The sequence below is a fragment of the Leptonychotes weddellii genome, chromosome 2 (assembly GCF_054177405.1).
Source record: "Leptonychotes weddellii isolate Sample4059 chromosome 2, ASM5417740v2, whole genome shotgun sequence".
NCBI classification, from domain to species: Eukaryota; Metazoa; Chordata; class Mammalia; order Carnivora; family Phocidae; genus Leptonychotes; species Leptonychotes weddellii.
Window position 1 is genome coordinate 73,435,361 of NC_138370.1, and position 17,342 is coordinate 73,452,702.

Consider the following 17,342-nt stretch of genomic DNA (forward strand, 5'->3'; position numbering starts at 1 on the left):
TTTCTTAGTCCTGTTTGTGAGCTGTCCCAGAGTATCACTAGTTAACTCAGGAACATTTTATATGGACATTGGGTTTGTGTGTGTATGTATATTTAAAAAAAAAAATCACACCAACAACTTCAGAATGTCAGAACGCCAACAGAATTCTTATTCTAGATCAGAATTCCTAAAAACTAGGGATCCTGGACCAATTACCTCAGAGGAATCAAGGTTTTTGTTAAATATCTTTAGATACCCATGCCTCCAACCAGTGTCCCGCTCTGGGTCCCACCTTGAGCTACTAAATCAGAAACTGTGGTCATGGGACTAAGAAATCTGCATTTTTAACAGTTCTCCAGGTCCCTTTAGAGTTGGATAATGAATGGTCTAGAAAATTGAACCTCTAAAGAAACCTCAAAGGATCCTTTTTAAGGGTGCTTGAATCTGGAAGACAGTTCTGGAAGTGTTTTTGCACACCGTTCATACTCTAATAATTAAAATATCTAACACATGAGTATTCTGGGTCACTCTTCAAATTTATCTATGTGTTCATAAGCTTATTATCTGCTGGTAGAATGGGAAGAGAATAACCGTATGAAAATTGATAGTGAATCATCTTCTGGTTTGATTGGAGCAGATCAAAATGACCAAAATGTTCTCTGTGAGCCTCTAAATTGGTTATAGCATCTGCAAACTGAAATTCCAATTCATCTTCAAGTCCTGGGAAATGGTTGTATCTCTAATATGGTGAAGAAAGCTCACTCACGCAGCTGGTTGGTGAGTGAAAACCACTTAAAGCCTTTGTATGGAAATTCAAAATTCAGCTATGAAAATATCCAGAATTCTGAGTTGACACACTTGTCAAAACATCTGACCTTGGTAATGCCACATGAAGTCTCTGGGTTTCAGTTTCAGTTTTCCTTTGCACAGTTGTCTTCCTGTCTCTCTGGTTGTTCTCCGCATAGATTCCCTGAATCCTTAAGAGTCCTCAAAAATATTGAGGAGGGGACAGTTCACAAGCCATTTCCAGCATCTTAAAAGAACCAAAATAAATTGGACATTTACTCAATTGTCATGAAAATACTAGGCAGGCCAACATTTTCAAGCACGTACTTTCGGGGATAATTCCCATAAATTCAGTGTGGTCATTTGAGAGATCGCCTTAGTGGTCATTCATAAGTACAGTCCCACGAAGAAAGAGGAAAGCAGTTATAGGATGATATGTATGAGAATGCCATGGGAGCAAGTGGATGGCCTCCAGGATCGGGCCTGGGGGGAGGGGCTGTCAAGAGTGACTGTAGAGTAGGTAATGTCGAAACTGAATTGGGAAGGACAAATAGATTTGGTCAGGTGAAGAAGTTGGATAAGAGGATATATGCAAAGGCCCAGAGTGACAGAGAATAAACAACATATGTCCTGAGAACTACAAATAATTACGGGTAGCCAAAGGGTTAGAGTTGACTGGTGTTGGGAGGGGGTGTGGACAGGTGGAAGGGAAGAAGGTGAGAGGTGATAGCTAAGACAGGAGAGGGGTAAGTAAGCAGAGATGAGGATCGACTTGCGGAGGGCCTCTGTGCTGGATTTAGGTGATGCTGAAGACAGAAAAGCTGCAGGTGGGCAATGGGCATGACCAGGTTCACACTTTATAAAGAAAAATACAGGCACAGTGCAGAGAACCGGTTTGGAGGGGAACGAGCAAGACTGGGGAAGAGAGAGTCGTTCGGGAGCTGCTGCAGAAATCACAAGAGAAGTGTTGATGATCTGAACGAATGCAGTGGCATTGGGGGTGGAAGATGAAAATAAAATTCGTAGATGATAAGAACAGATAGTTCTTGAGGTTTAATTGGGTGTGGGTGGTTGGAGAGAATGGGATCGGGGATGATTCCTGAAAACAGTGTGAGAGAGCATTCTGATGATCAGCATCGGAGTCCAGTGCCAGTGATGAAGGCACAACCAGGCTTTGCCATCCACGGGGGAGGGTGTGGTGTGGGCTCTGCAGTCAGGCCTGAGTCTGAATTTGAACCTGGGTCCCCCTTCCCCTCCTCCCCCCCTCCAGCTCTGTCATTTTGTAATCTTGCTTTATCTTACTATGCCTGAAGTTCCTTCTCCATAAGGTAGTTATAATAAACCCTATTTTTTTACAAGCATTAGGCGTAGGAGACAAGGAATCTGATGGCTTACCCCGATGGCTTTCATCTTAAAGGCTTCATTATTAATAGCAGTATCATCTTCTTTATTACCAGGCTCCATGACCCTGCCCAATTTCATGCAAAATTAGGGCCAAGGCAATATGAGGTTTTTGTTTTATTTTGTTTTTTGACTTACTAGTACTGCTAAAAGCCGAAAGGCAGAAAGAATCTCTTTTTCGAGGGTATGCTGGCCCAGGGGACCCCTAAGAAGCGCCTCTGTGTGAGCAGAGGCCTGGTAATCTTAGCTATGTTCCTCATCCCTGTTATGGGTGTCATCTACCCCGCCCCATTCCACCTTCTCCAAAGCACTGACCTTTTTCCCCATAGAGCCGTAAGACCAGCACATGACCTGCCCCAAAGATTTTATATGAGGATAAAATATGATCCTGTGTGAAAGTACTTTATAACCCCAAAGGCAAAGCTATTCTTCTTACTACTGGTGTGAGTGTCCTGTCACGCCTCCCAAGCCATTCTGTCTCTCTCAGCCTCTCAATTTCTTTCTGTGTCTCTCAGTTCCTCTCTTCCCCTACCCCCATGCCCCCTTTCTGTCTGTCTGTCTATCTCTCACACATACATCCACGCACATCATGGTTTCATGGGAGACAAACGCTATCAAGCCACACTGGAGGTGAGAGACTCGTGCTGAAGCCATTCTGGAGGACGACTTGTCTCCTCTGGAGTAACTGACATGTGCTAGTGGCCCATATTGTCACAGGCATGGGATGAACAGCATACTTCAGCTCCTGGCACCACAGCCTCTCTTAATGGGTGAAAACATTTATATGTAATAATAGTAAGAGAGGAACAAGGAAGCTGATGCTCAGTAAAGAGTTTCTGTGATTCTTCCGCAAGGGCACAAATCATACTAAGAGGCTTCCAACTTTGTACGGCAGAAGGGCCAGGGACTTCCCTGAGATGAAGCCATTTGGGATGAGACTCTTACCCGAGTCCTTGGGAGGCAGGGGCTCACAAGGCCCCTCTATTCAGTCAGCCATCCTCCTGCTCAATGAGCAGAGTGCTTGCGAGTTCCTCAGCCTTCTCAAGCTCACAGGTTCTATCTCTTCCTGCCTGTTCTCCTTCTGTCTTGTGAGAGGGACATGAGAGAATTAGACTCACAAACCACCTTTCCGTAGAGCAAACAATAATGAGATAGACAGTAGAGATTCTAAGATTGCTCTAACTATTTGGGGCACAACAAAACATAAAACCACAACATAGCATATTCAGTGATGTCTTTCTTATTTGCTTATTTCCCAAATGTTGTATGTCAATAAAGGGACCAGCAGTGGAGAACTTGAGGCCCTCAAGGAAAAGGAAATACTCAGCAGCTCCATTCCGGTCACATGCTGAAAATGCATTCAATTTGAACCTCAGCAATCTCGTGCCGCCCTACAATCTAGGACACGAATGCATTAGCGTTTGGACTTCGGCTTGAATGGCAAACTTGATTTTTGTTGTTCATATTAAAAAAAGCTACACCAGATGCTTGGAAAACATGAGGATTTGCCAGCTAGGGAACAGAAATATTATCATTCTACCTATTTGTAGTTTGAAGATCCAGAAAGTAATCGATCTCACTTGCAGTTGTGACTATACTGGTATCACTGAATTTTTTTTTTTTAATATTTTATCCATTTGACAGAGAGAGAGACAGCGTGAGAGGGAACACAAGCAGGGGGAGTGGGAGAGGGAGAAGCAGGCTTCCCGCGGAGCAGGGAACCTGATGCGGGGCTCGATCCCAGGACCCCGGGATCATGACCTGAGCCCAAGGCAGACGCTCAACGACTGAGCCACCCAGGCGCCCCTCACTGAATTTTAAAGATAATAATAGCTAAGGCTTAGGTGGGTACTTACAGGTTACCAGGCATGAAGCTAAGTGTTTTCTATGTTACTGCATTTAAGTTTGTTCTCGCAGTAACTCTATGAGCTAGATATTATTAACCCATTTTGCAGATAAGGAAACCAAAACTTAGGAGAAGTTAAAGAAGTTTTCCAGGATCCATTCATTCAACAGATAATGATCGACCATCAACTCTGAGCTACTGGGGACCCATTAGTGAACAAAAGAGAAAAATCCCTTCCCTCATGTAACTCACTTTCTAATGGAGGGGATCATAGCTAATGTATTAAGTACCAGACGACATTTATATGTACTAACTCTTCGGTGGTGGGGGTGGGGGAGGTGGTAGTCTCAGGTTTGACCCCAGGCATTCTAACTACAGAGCCAGGGCTCCTGTTTCTGTATTACTGCCCAGTGCTGCCTCACCCAGGTAGGCCCCCTCAGCTGGAAGAGGTGAAACTTGGGGTTCCAGCCAGACCTGTCCTTCAGCATGGTCTCAGCCACCACTGTTTTACAGAGGAACAAACAGACCATTTGTCTTTATTTCCCCATCCCGCCCCATCTGTTTCATGGCCAACAACAGAATCATGGACCTGAACTTTCTAAAATAAAGTCAGGTTCATTTTTAAGACATTTTTTTTTTTTAACAGTGGTGCCAAGGGCCCCAAGTCTTCTCTTCTTTAGGCCCTGAAGCTGTGATATTTGAACTTGCTGCTGAGCGTTGGAGCTACATTCAGGTATCTGCCATACCTGAATTTTCTAGCAGTTTCTGCCTCATAGGATGGATTGAACCAGTATCTTTTTTGAAGTCAAATTCCAGTGTGTCCCAGTTAGGCCCTTGTTTTCAGCAATTCTGGGGCTTCTACTAAATGACTGCAGACAGTGTTTGGTGTTGTGATTAAAAATATCAGATTTAGGAACAAGGGTTAGACTGGATTTTTACTCAAGGACCTTTTCTGTTTACTTTTGAAATGGAATCCTCTACTTATGAGAGCATAGCAATCAAGTGGTACTGCTTAGAGTCCCCCAAACCATCTGCAGATTGGTTTTATTATACATGGGGGTCCTCTAGAGCCCTGGCAGTTCCACGTGTGAGTGCTGAAGAACAGGGTCAGAGGGAACTCTGTTCCTCTCTCCCCTTGCTTCCATGATGCACTGCACCTTTGCAGGAATAAGAGAGTGCCCAAGTGGAGGACCGCTCTCCCTCCTCCCTGCTCCCCAAGTCATCCTGCCTTCTGCCTTCCACTCTGTGAAGTTACTGAATCCCTCTTCTAACCTGACTTAGTCTTCCTTTGGTCATTCAGCAGCCACTTCCTCAGTACTTACCCTATGCCAAGCTCTTTGATCAGAGCCCCACACACTGGCCCCTTTCTGGCAGAAAGGAAGGGGGCAGACGGATGAATTAGGTTTATAGTTAATAAATCCACAGAGTTAACAAGAGTTTTCTTAACTGGACTTCTCAGATAAGTCCATTTTAGTGGACACAACACTCTACATTCTCCAGGGTAAGAATTCCCATTACCAGGAACCTCAGCTCCTGGGTCATACTCAAGTTCCAGTGGCAAAAATTCCCACAGAACAGGAAAGCAAAGGTCCCGCAACCGTCAGGGCTGGACTCCTGCTGCACAAGGTCCCCACCGGGGAGGTCTGGGTCCTGCAGCTTTTTGAGCAAAAAACTCTCTTGTAGGGGCCATCTGCCCAAAAGTCTGGGGCTATTGATGGACGGTGCTGTGCCTGAGCTGAAGGAGCATCACACGGCTTCATCCCTCGCAGATCATGTGCACCAGGGCCCTCTATTTGATTGCACACTAAATTGTTAGCAATCTATGCAGACATTATCTTTTCTATAAATAAGCCAATCCATGGCACACACCAAAAAAGTCAGGCATTTCTTATGGTCAAATGAGGCTGCCTCCTGCTCTGATTAAAACTCACCTCTTTCAGCTCCTGTGAATTAGACAGCAGAATTAATCATTCAGTTTGCCATTATGTATCAACTACTGCTATGAACCTGGACACTAGGTGTGGCCCCACAGATACACAGTAAGCAAATCAGTCAGAGTACCTACATTCTTGGAGCTCACTAAACAGACACTGAAGCAATCGCCCCAAAGTATGGTAGGAGCTCTAACTGGGGAAGTAGAGGTTGCTTGGAAAAACTTATTCCAGGATATCCAAACCAATATAGGTGGATCAAAGAAGGTACCTAATGTAGTTGGGGGTGGGGAAGGGATGTAAGAAGATTTCCTAGAGGAAGTGAAATCTAAGATACAATCTGAAGGATGAGTAGCTGTTGACCTAGGGGAGGGGGGCGGGAGAAGTTTGTTCCAAGAAAAGAAAACAACATGTTTTCTACCCTGGAGGTAGAAGGAAGCTTGGCACATCTAAGAACCTGAAAGACTTTCAAGGGAGTTGATAGAAAATGTTTGGCAGAGGACAGGGAGGTGATGTTAAACAGAGAAGCAAGAAGATGAACCCGGAATGATGAGCAGAAACCAGGTGAAGTAGGCTCAGATTGGATTTCAATCTAAAGGCAATGGAAGCCATTGCAGAGTTATAAACAGGAAAGGCAAAGTATTTCTTGAAAGAGGTGGCAGCATAGACAATAGATTGTTGGAGAGCAAAGCAATGGATAAAAGAACAGATGAAAGAGTAATGGAGGGTGAATGGAGGCAAGGCAAAGAGACTAGTTAGAAGACTATTGCAACAGTTTAGCCAGAAAAAATGGTATCCTGGCCTAGGATAGTAGCAGTGAGTTTGGAGATGAGTGGACATATTAGAGGGATATTTTAGATGTGGAATCCATAGGACTTGGTGGTTGGTGATGTGAGGCGTTTTGAGAAGAATGCTCAGGTTTCCAGTTTGGGTAAGTGAGTAGATATTGAGTAGGGAACTGGGTAGATACTGGGATGGAGAGCATGGTTGAGGATCATGTTTGATAACCAGCTCACTGCTGAGACGTGTTGAGTTTTAGATGCCTATGAAACATCCAGGAAGAGGGGTCTGAAGTTAATAGAACTCCGCAGAGAAGACTGGACTGGGTACCTCGTTAACAGGATCATCAGCCTAGAGAAGATGGTTGAAGCTGTTGAAATGGATGCAGTCATGTAGTTAAGCATGTAGAGTGGGCAGGAACAAAAGCTTATGAGCAAACAGTGAGGAATTCCAACATTTAGGAGAACGAACGAAGAATACATATGACACTGAGAAAGAGCAGACGGAGAGAAAGAAAGAAATCCAGGAAAATGTGATAGCATGGAAAGCAATGGAAGCATGCTTTTAGAGCAGAGCGGGCTGCTGCATCACAAGGTGCTGGGTGGCCAAGTAAATAAGAACTGGAAGGAAGTTGTGGGTCATGTCAACCATTAATCTTCATTTCTGTGCTATTCAGTAAACGTTAAATTCCATATTCTTAGAGGATTTTTAGTGTTTTTCAAAATACTGTTGATTTAATTCCTTCAGTTAAGATGTGAGAAGAAGTTAAGATAGGTATTAACATCTTGCGAAAGTATAACACATTTGGGGCCAAGTCTCACATTATGCATTGCTTTGGAAAATAATGATGGATGATTCTCTGCTGTAAGAGAAGTACTGCCTTTAACTGTCTCTTTTTCTTTTGTTCCCCACCCTCCAATCTTTATTTTGTTTTCTATCTCTTAGCCTCATGAGCTGTTCTTTTAGATAAAACCTTTTCCCACAGGATTTGAAGCCTGGCCACTCTTGAAATTAGATGTGGAACTTCTTTCCCGTGTGTGATAAAGCATTTAAAAGTTAGTTCACAGCAGTCGTACATCACCTTGCTCAAAGAGTGACCGATGACTTGGAGATTTACTCACCCTCTTTCCTGTTTCTTTCCCAGCTCCAAGAGACTGTGAAGAGGAAGTTGGAAGGAGCTCGATCACCACTTAATGGAGACCAGCAGAATGGTGCTTGCGATGGGAGTTTTTCTCCAACGAGCAAGAGAATACGAAAGGACATTCCTACAGGAATGGAAACCCTCAATATGCCACTGCCTTCAGCTTCTCCTCTTCACCAACTTGACCTGAAGCCTTCTTTGCCCTTGCAGAATAGTGGGACTCACACTCCTGGGCTTCTAGAAGATCTAAGTAAGAATGGTAGGCTTCCAGAGATCAAACTTCCTGTCAACGGTTGCAGTGACCTGGAGGACAGCTTCACCATCCTGCAGAGCAAGGACCTCAAACAAGAGCCTCTAGATGACCCTACTTGCTTAGACACATCCGAAACGTCTCTTTCAAATCAGAACAAGCTGTTCTCAGACATTAACCTGAATGATCAGGAGTGGCAAGAATTAATCGATGAGCTGGCCAACACGGTTCCTGAGGATGACATACAGGACCTGTTCAACGAAGACTTTGAGGAGAAGAAGGAGCCCGAATTCTCGCAGCCGGCGACGGAGACCCCTCTCTCCCAGGAGAGCGCGAGTGTGAAGAGCGACCCCTCCCACTCGCCTTTTGCACACGTCTCCATGGGATCTCCCCAGGCGAGGCCCTCCTCCTCTGGCCCTCCCTTTTCCACGGGCCCCACGGCCGCGAGTTTGCCTTCGGTGGCCAGCACTCCCGCAGCTCCAAACCCCGCCAGCTCACCAGCAAACTGTGCTGTCCAGTCCCCTCAGACTCCCAGCCAAGCGCACGCTCCAGGCCCAGCCCCACCCCGGCCTGGAAACGGTTATCTCCTTAATCCCGCAGCGGGGCCCGTGGCCGGGGCCAGCTCCGACATGTCGCCCGCGGAGCAGCTCAAGCAGATGGCCGCGCAGCAGCAACAGAGGGCCAAACTCATGCAACAGAAGCAGCAACAGCACCACTCCAACCAGACCTCCAGCTGGTCGCCCTTGGGGCCCCCGTCCAGCCCCTACGGAGCAGCCTTCGCTGCGGAAAAACCAAATAGCCCAATGATGTACCCCCAAGCCTTTAACAACCAAAACCCCGTAGTGCCTCCCATGGCAAACAACCTGCAGAAGACGACAATGAATAACTACCTCCCTCAGAACCACATGAATATGATCAATCAGCAGCCAAATAACTTGGGTACCAACTCCTTAAACAAACAGCACAATATTCTCACCTACGGCAACACTAAGCCTCTGACCCATTTCAACGCGGACTTGAGTCAGAGGATGACCCCCCCGATGGCCAACCCCAACAAAAACCCGGTGATGCCCTACATCCAGCAGCCGCCGCCGCCGCCGCCGCCGCCGCCGCCGCCACAGCAGCCGCCGCCGCCGCCGCCGCCGCCGCAGCTCCAGGCCCCCAGGGCGCACCTGAGTGAGGAGCAGAAGCGCATGCTTCTCATGAAGCAGAAAGGAGTGATGACGCAGCCCATGGCTTACGCCGCGCTTCCATCCCACGGGCAGGTGAGTGTGAGCGCGCGCCGTTCGCGCCGCGCTGCTGGTGCGTTTCAGACCCGCGGCGCGCCCCGCTCTCCGCGCGCCGGGGGCGGCGGGCTTTCGGTCCCTGCGTGCCCGTTCCTTCCCGTCCTGCCTCTTGGCGTTGCCAGGCGTAGGTTCTGGTTTGGGCTTCGTTTTGTTTTGTTTTCCCCCTTTCTTCTAAGAGATGGAAAAGGTTGGGACGGTAGACTTTCCTGTGTTTGAATGTCTAGGAACCAAACTTCTTTTATTCCTGCCAGCAGATAAGGAACCAGAAAGTACGGTCAAGTTCGCACTCCGAGAGAGGCAGGCCATAGAGGTCACAGGGCAAAACATGCTGCTCCTTCCGGGCTGCTCTCCCAGGTCACAGAGTCCTAGACTCGGGGCGGTAGCGAGGCCAGAGCGTTTCAGGGATCTCCGCAACGGTTTCATAAGGCCCTGAACATCTCCGCCTATCTTACTGAACTGTGAATAATGGAAACGTGGATTCTTGATCGTTGAATGTGGGAGAGTTGGCCGTAGTTTCCGAGTGGAGGATGGATTTCTGAAGGGCCATTCCCCATTTAAACGCTGGCTGCTGAACTAGCACTATTAGATGCTGTTTCAACGCCGCGTGCCTTGGGAGTGCAATAAAACCTTCCCGATGCGTTCAGCTCTCATCCAGGAAAAGTTGATGGGGGATATATATCTTAGTGCTGGATCACAATAAATTCTCCTCTTTCCCAGTGTCTTTCTGCAGGACATCCTGGTTTAGGGGTGTAGGGCTCTCAGTGACCTGTGGTAAAAATGAGTGGCAACCAGTTGGGGAGTGAATCCTCATTGACAAGCATTCACTCGCCTCATCCTGACCAGGAGCAGCTTCTCTACATGGAAGGAGTGGGGAAATGCACTGTTCTACTGCCTTTCCTCCAACATGGGTGAACTCGCTGGAGCCACCCTTCCACTTCCAGTTGCTATGTTGTGCCTCAGTCCTCTCAGGATTCTGACATTTGCATCGTAGTTGGGGGTTTTGCAGCAAATTCTTTGCTTTAAGGGCTCTCACGTGCAAACAGGTTCTAACTAGTACTTGGACATGTGTCCACAGTTGGATGCATTAGAAGCTCTGGGAAGTACTACAGGCAGATCTTGCATCACTAGGGGCTGTTTGCATCTCCCCGGATGGACGCCCCGACCCACACCCACCCTCCCGCAGCTTGATGGAGGCTTGATGGAGGTGGAGCTGGCCTGCAGAGACAGGCCTGAGCTCTATGGCTTGATTCTTGTCCTTCACAGCCTTCCAAGCCCAAAACCTCACAGTGGTTTCTTGTCTGCACATGCCGGCCAGCTCCAAAGAAATTCTGTCTGGAGAAATAAAAATATAGCTTGGTTTACACCAGCTGTAATCAGTAGCTGGTAGAAAAACATCATTGAAATGTGAGCTTTTATGTTTTTATCTTGGTTTCATTAAGAAAAAAAAGCACCATTGGAAAGTGCAACATTTTATACACTTCAGTATTAAGTTCTGAAGGAGGCCAAAATAGAGGCAACACACAGGGTTGTTTGTTGTAGCCCAGACACGTCAGAGGTTTATGAGATCACAAGCTGTCAGAATGGTCTGTTGTTAATCCTAATACAAATTGTGCTTCTACATTTGCTGTTTTTCCTTGAGCAACAGTGAAGTATTTCCTCCAAGCCAGACCAAAGATGATTAATTCCAACTCACAGGCTCTGCAGACATGTGGGTGCAATGTGAACCCATCCTCACTCCCCACCCTCACTAAATGTCTTTTGAAATTTGCTAACTTGGGATGAAGTTCTTGTCTTTGCTGGAACATGAATTTTAAAGGTACTTATTTCAGGTCCTTATGCTTGCCTAACTATGAGTAACCGAAGCCTTGAGCTACAGAGCTCATGTTTTGAAAGGACTCAGTCAAGTGTAGAAACAAAAGTGATGGTTTTCTGGATTAAATCTCTGGGATCCTCCTCTTTTCCTTCCATCTCACGAGGTACTTTCAGAGTGGACAGAGTCTGCCTTTTTGAGGCCTTATTAGAATAATCACTTCTTAACCTCAAAAAGAACCATCAAGCAAAAGCACACTTTTTAATGAAATATTAACTCACCACTGTTTGAAAAAAGCTTCAAAATACATATATAAACATGTGAATATCTTTCTGCAAACATACCATTTATTTCATGCTTTCACCTGATTGTGGAGCAGTATTTACATAGCTCTCAGAATAGTTAATTACACTATATGCGAGTACATTACACAAATACAAGCTCAAATTACAGGCAAGATATAAAATATAATTATACATAGGTGTAGTTCAAATTTGTCTTCTGCTGTTGCTAGTGAAAATTCACTTTACTCTTTGTTGGCCACAAGGACCATGATCAACACTTAATTTTAATGAACGACTTGAGTACCAAAGCCAATAATACTGAAACATTTATTTCAAGGTAATTATCTTATACAAATGTTTACTTGATTGGGATATATGCAGACAATGCTATTTCTCTCAGAAGATGCCATTTCTCACTTACCTGGATATTGTTTTTAAAGAGGGAACCAAAAACTAGAAACAAAAAAAGCTTATTTCAAAATATCAAATATGTTTTATTGAGTAATGCCACTACTCAGAATGTACATGTTATTCATTGTAATTAGAAAATTAAAGATTTATGTACAAAGATTATGTTCATGGTAATGAAACAAGCTTATGATAATGAAAAATGGGGACCAAAATAAATATTTTGGAAAAATAAATAATGTACATGAAAATCATGATATTAATAAGTGATTAATCACATGGAAATGCTCATAAGATGAACAAAATAATCAGATCATACAATAGCTTGTATGTTATAGTCCAGGTTGTGTTTTTTGATATGTGTAGAAAAATACTGAGTATCTAAAATATTAGGAGTGGAATTTTGGGTTGGTAAAATTGTGATTATTGTTTTCCTCTTATAATTTACTGAATTTTCTAAATTTTCTATCATATATGTTAATTCTACCATCAGGAAAAATACTTTTTAAACAAAGAAAATCCCCCGTTTTAAAAAAAGTTTATGCTTCACTGATTCTTTTTTAAAAGTCCTTATTTATCCACTTTGTCAGTTGGATTGAGGTGATACCATTATTGTCTATTCATTTACATATATTATTTGTAAATTCCTCCCTCCTTCTAGAGATAGTGCTAAAACCCACTCCCCACACTCCCTCTCTTTTCCTTTCTCTCTCCACATCCTGTTTTCACTTCTTCTCTTAAGTCCCATCAAACTTCAGCTAAAACATTGACAGTGAAACTACCGATAAAATTTCCACCATTATAAGCTTTAGAATCTTCTTAGGGTTATGTTCTTGTATTATTTCTTTGATCTTTTCTTCTTTCCCTTTTCTTTTCTTTTCTTTCTTTCTTTTTTTTTTTTTTTTTTTACTCTCTGGAACTTCATCATATACTGGGCCTTCTGGATTGCTCTTTAATTTTTAAAATTTGTGTTTCTGGGTTGAAATAACCAGAACGTATTTTGGTCCTGTCTCTCTATTATCTTTTCCTAATCTCATTTCTCAAAGACAGGATCTCTCTGTCTCTCTCTCTCTCCCTCCCTCCGTCTCTGTCTCTGTGTGTGTCTGTCTCTCTATTTTTGCTATTTTTTCGTAGTACATAACACTGTGTCTTCAACATAACGATGTTTAATAAATCATTAAACACGGCAATTATCAAAGTTCAAGCCAAAAATATGTTTACTTGATTATCAGCTCCAGTGGAGAGAGCATTAGCAAAAATAACACAGAGCTGTTTTTGAGATCAAATAGAAGAACCGGAAAGACAGGTCTAAAAAGAATCCTTTGATAGGAGGTGGTTAGCTTGAACCAAAAGAACAACAATGGGATTGCTGGGACAGCGAACTCAGTCTCTGTGTCTGACAAACAAAAAAACAGTGGAGCAACTATGAAAGAAGTAAACCAAAAGCAAATGACAGCCTGCTGGTCAAGGAATGTGACAGGGATACCCAAAGCCCAAAAATAATTCCTACATGGAATAGTGGAAAGCGAATAATTTCCAAAATGTGATGTTAATTTTTAGTAGTTACTATCATAGGACTAGAGAAATCATAGACTACTGTGCTACGTTATTCTTTGCGTGTGTGTTTGCTACATGTGGCTGTATCTATCACGATGAGAAGATGTACGCTCACATGTTATAGAATGTTTTCCCCTTTCAATCTTATTTTACCAAAATATGTTGGGTACCATGTGAGGTATATTATTTCGAGCTTTTTAGCCATAAAATCTCCACAAAAAGAACAGAGCTCTGGTATTCACAGCCATCTTGGAAATCTCTTTGAAGATATATTTTCCTTAACTCTAAAAACCTGGAGCCCCTTTGTTTAGTTTCCTTAAGATATATTGTTTACTTTACTCAAATAATACATGACATAGTTTCGAAAGTTAGATAGTACCGCAAGTCTTCTGAGGAGAAACAGCCGTCTACCGCTTCATCCCCTCCATTCTTAAGTTGTTTTCTCTTATTTACCTCCATCAACTGCTGGTTCTCAATTTTTCAATGATTTGATTCTGTAGAAGATGAGGATTTAACCTGCTTATACTACCTCCTCATAAGCATAACCGCCACACACAGAGTCTCTCTGTTTCTCTTCCCTAAACTCTCAATATAACTAGATATATCACAAATTATGATTTTAAAGTATTCCATATTTACATGAGTGATTTTTGCATAGCACATCACAATTTCATTATGTAGTATACTATGATTATATCCCCTTTCTTACACAACTTTTTGTTTTCCCTGGAATCAATAACAGTCTCTTTTTTATTGGTGTTGTCCTTATACCTACCTTCAATCCATCCTCAAATTTGTCTGACTCTGTAAAACTCGAGATATGATCAAAATCAAATAATCTGTTTTTCTTATATTTTCTTTCCTATTTTTTCCCTCTCCCTTTTCTCTCACTTCTCTCTTTCTCTTCCTTGATCTTTCTTTCCTTTAATGTCTCTCCTGAAGGTTTATACCCTCTTGCTCCAGTCTTCTTCTTTCTACAGCTTTCTTGGTCTGCTACTTCACTGAAATACTGCAACTGCCCCTCACCATTATTCTTGGAATGTTTCACCCCTTTCCCATCACATTACCTGTTTTCTTGTTCCCTCCACCTCTTTCTTGCTAGAGCACATCCTCAGAACCTGTTAAGAAAGGGTGCTCAAGAGATTGTTTTGATGAAAGCTGTTTTTGAAAATAACTTTATCCTCACATTTTATTGACAGTTTGCCAGATGTAGAATTATAGTTAGGAAACATTCAGTCAGAATTTCAAAGACATTTCTTCAAGATCCTGTGGCTTTCATACTGTTGAAAAATCTAGTGACATTTGGATCCCCCTTCTATGTGTGTGACTGTTTTTTTTCCCCCCCACTCTGAGAGCTTTTCAGATCTTCTCTGTATTCCTGAAATTTCATAATGGTATGCCTTAATGTAGCCATTTTTCATTCACTGTGTCTGGTACTATGAACTTTTTCTTTAAAACTCTGGAAAAATATCCTTAGGATATGTTCTTGTATTATTTCTTAGAATATTTCTCCCTTCCTTTTTCTCTATTTTTAACTTTCTAGAACTTTTATTCATCATGTATTGGACCTCCTGGATTGTTCTCTTATTTTCATATCTTTTCAATTTTCCATATCTTTGTCCTTTTGTTCTATGTTCTGTAAGATTTCCTTAACTTTATTCTCCCAACTCTGAAATTAAATATTTCATTTTATCACATTTTGAATTTCCATAAGTTCTTTCTTGTTCTCTGATTTACCCTTTTTGATCTAAGGATATTATCATTTAAATTAAATTCATTAAGGGGCGCCTGGGTGGCTCAGTTGGTTAGGCGACTGCCTTCGGCTCAGGTCATGATCCTGGAGTCCCGGGATCGAGTCCCGCATCAGGCTCCCTGCTCAGCGGGGGGTCTGCTTCTCCCTCTGACCCTCTTCCCTCTCGTGCTCTCTGTCTCTCATGCTCTCTATCTCTCATTCTTTCTATCTCAAATAAATAAATAAAATCTTTTTAAAAAAATAAATAAATAAATAATAAAATAAATTAAATTAAGTAAGTTTTCTCATGCTCTCTGCTTTGTCTCTGTTTCTCCCAAGCACCCTTTACCCATATGCTTATTTGATTTTTCTTTCTTTCATGTTAGAAGCTTTTCTCAAATGTCTAATTATTTTAAGAATGAGATATAATATCGCTAATTAGTTGCTCTGTGGGTTTACACAGGGCTTGTCATATGTGGAGCTTTGCTGTAGAGGGATTGGCCTAGAACCCAGCCATTTTACTGGGTCAATGTCTGTAGATTTTCCTCCCTGTGGCCCGTCAAAAAAAGACTCCTTCAATCTCACTCCTGAAATTTGTTAAGTCTGGAGGCTGGCTTTTTGGAGCTGAGCAGGGGAAGGGAGTTGGTAGGTGGTAGTGATGGTGAGGACTAAATGCTATGTAGACTTTCATTTCATCTCCCTGTTTTTGTATGGCTCTTCAATTCACCCTCACCCAGCTGCAACTGGGATCTAGGATTCCAAAGACTTGTGGCTTAATCTCTCTGGCAAGTAGTACACCTTCCTTCTTCCAGTCTGGGGCAGTATATCTGGTCCACCTCTTAATTATACAGGACTTCAGCCAATTTTCCTTTTGTGCACACCCCACCTCCCACCCTGATATTGAGAGGTCCTTCTAATGTCTGAGAATTTATAGCATTCTTTGGCTTGAATCATCTTGCTTTATTTTTGGCTTCCCCTACTGCAGGCTTAGATTTAGCTTTCTCTAAGCTGCTAATTGTTTACCACTCAGCCATCTGATTTTCATCTTCCAAAATTTTATTGATACCCCTCAATTGCTATTGCTATCTCCCATCCTCTTTGTTCTTGAATGTTTAACCATTTTTATCCCTTTATTCTCATTGTAATGGGGCATTGGAGTAAGCCAAGATAAATGTGGGTGTTCAGCCTACCAGAGGCTCCCTCGGTGACTTTCAGCATTTCCTATCTGAATATCGAATATTGTCTAATATTAAAATTTATGTTTTACAGCAAATTTCACATTATTGCTTCTAACATTTTGAGCTTTAGTAGAGCTGGTTTCATAAAATCTAAAGTGCTCCCTTACTATAAAATTTGCATATGTCAAATACATGTGTTCAAAAGGACAGCAGTGTCAACACGATCATCGTGCTTCTTTAAAATAAGATCTTATGATTATAACCATTGAATAGGTTTTAGGATCTTGAAAGTATTGACTTACTTCAAGGACTATAAGAACAATTGAGGTTCCGTGACCCTGACAAAGCCAATAGTATCTGGCAACTCAGATGCAAGGTAAAATATTGACAGAACACTCATCACTGACTGAATCCAGGGCGTCCCAGCTGCGGGGAAACCAGTGGGCAGAAGTGCTACAAAAATCCAGGTAATAAATGAAATGTTCATATTGATAGGTATAATAAGTCATTTCCATACACACACTGGCATGTTTTGAAAATCCTGATTGATATTCTGTCAGAGTCTTAGAAATAAGAGGCTAAGAGTAAACAGAAAAGAAAAAGTTTTAGGAATTTATTTTATAATAGTTTTGTGCAAGAAAGAGATTTTAATTAGCACCCTATGAGAATACCCTTTAAAGGTTTCATGGGACAGGAATATTCTTGCTTAATTAGAGAGCTTGTACCCCAACAATCAGTGGTTCTAAAGCTTTTGTGGGCCCAAGAATCACCTGGGGAAATTGTTCAAGATGCAGATAATCGGATTCTGCTGCCAAATACTAGAGTCAGTAGGTCTGAGATGGAGCCTGGGAGTGTGCCTTTTAATAAACCCACCACCACTACCGTTTTCTAATAGAGAAATTGTACATAACTCTTAATCTGCAATTAAAGCAACCTGTGTTTATTTCACTCTCAAATTTGTATATACTTATAT

General features: G+C 42.7%; 1 protein-coding gene across 2 annotated transcripts in view; it reads left to right on the top strand.

Moving 5' to 3' along the window:
* MAML3 (mastermind like transcriptional coactivator 3) overlaps window positions 1–17,342 on the top strand; it is a 397,119-nt gene that overhangs the window by 225,092 nt on the left and 154,685 nt on the right. For both annotated transcript variants that reach the window (XM_081811856.1, XM_081811855.1), the window contains exon 2: window positions 7,868–9,379. In XM_081811856.1, coding sequence (XP_081667982.1) covers window positions 7,868–9,379 — 1,512 coding nt within the window. The remainder of the gene's footprint in view (window positions 1–7,867; window positions 9,380–17,342) is intronic.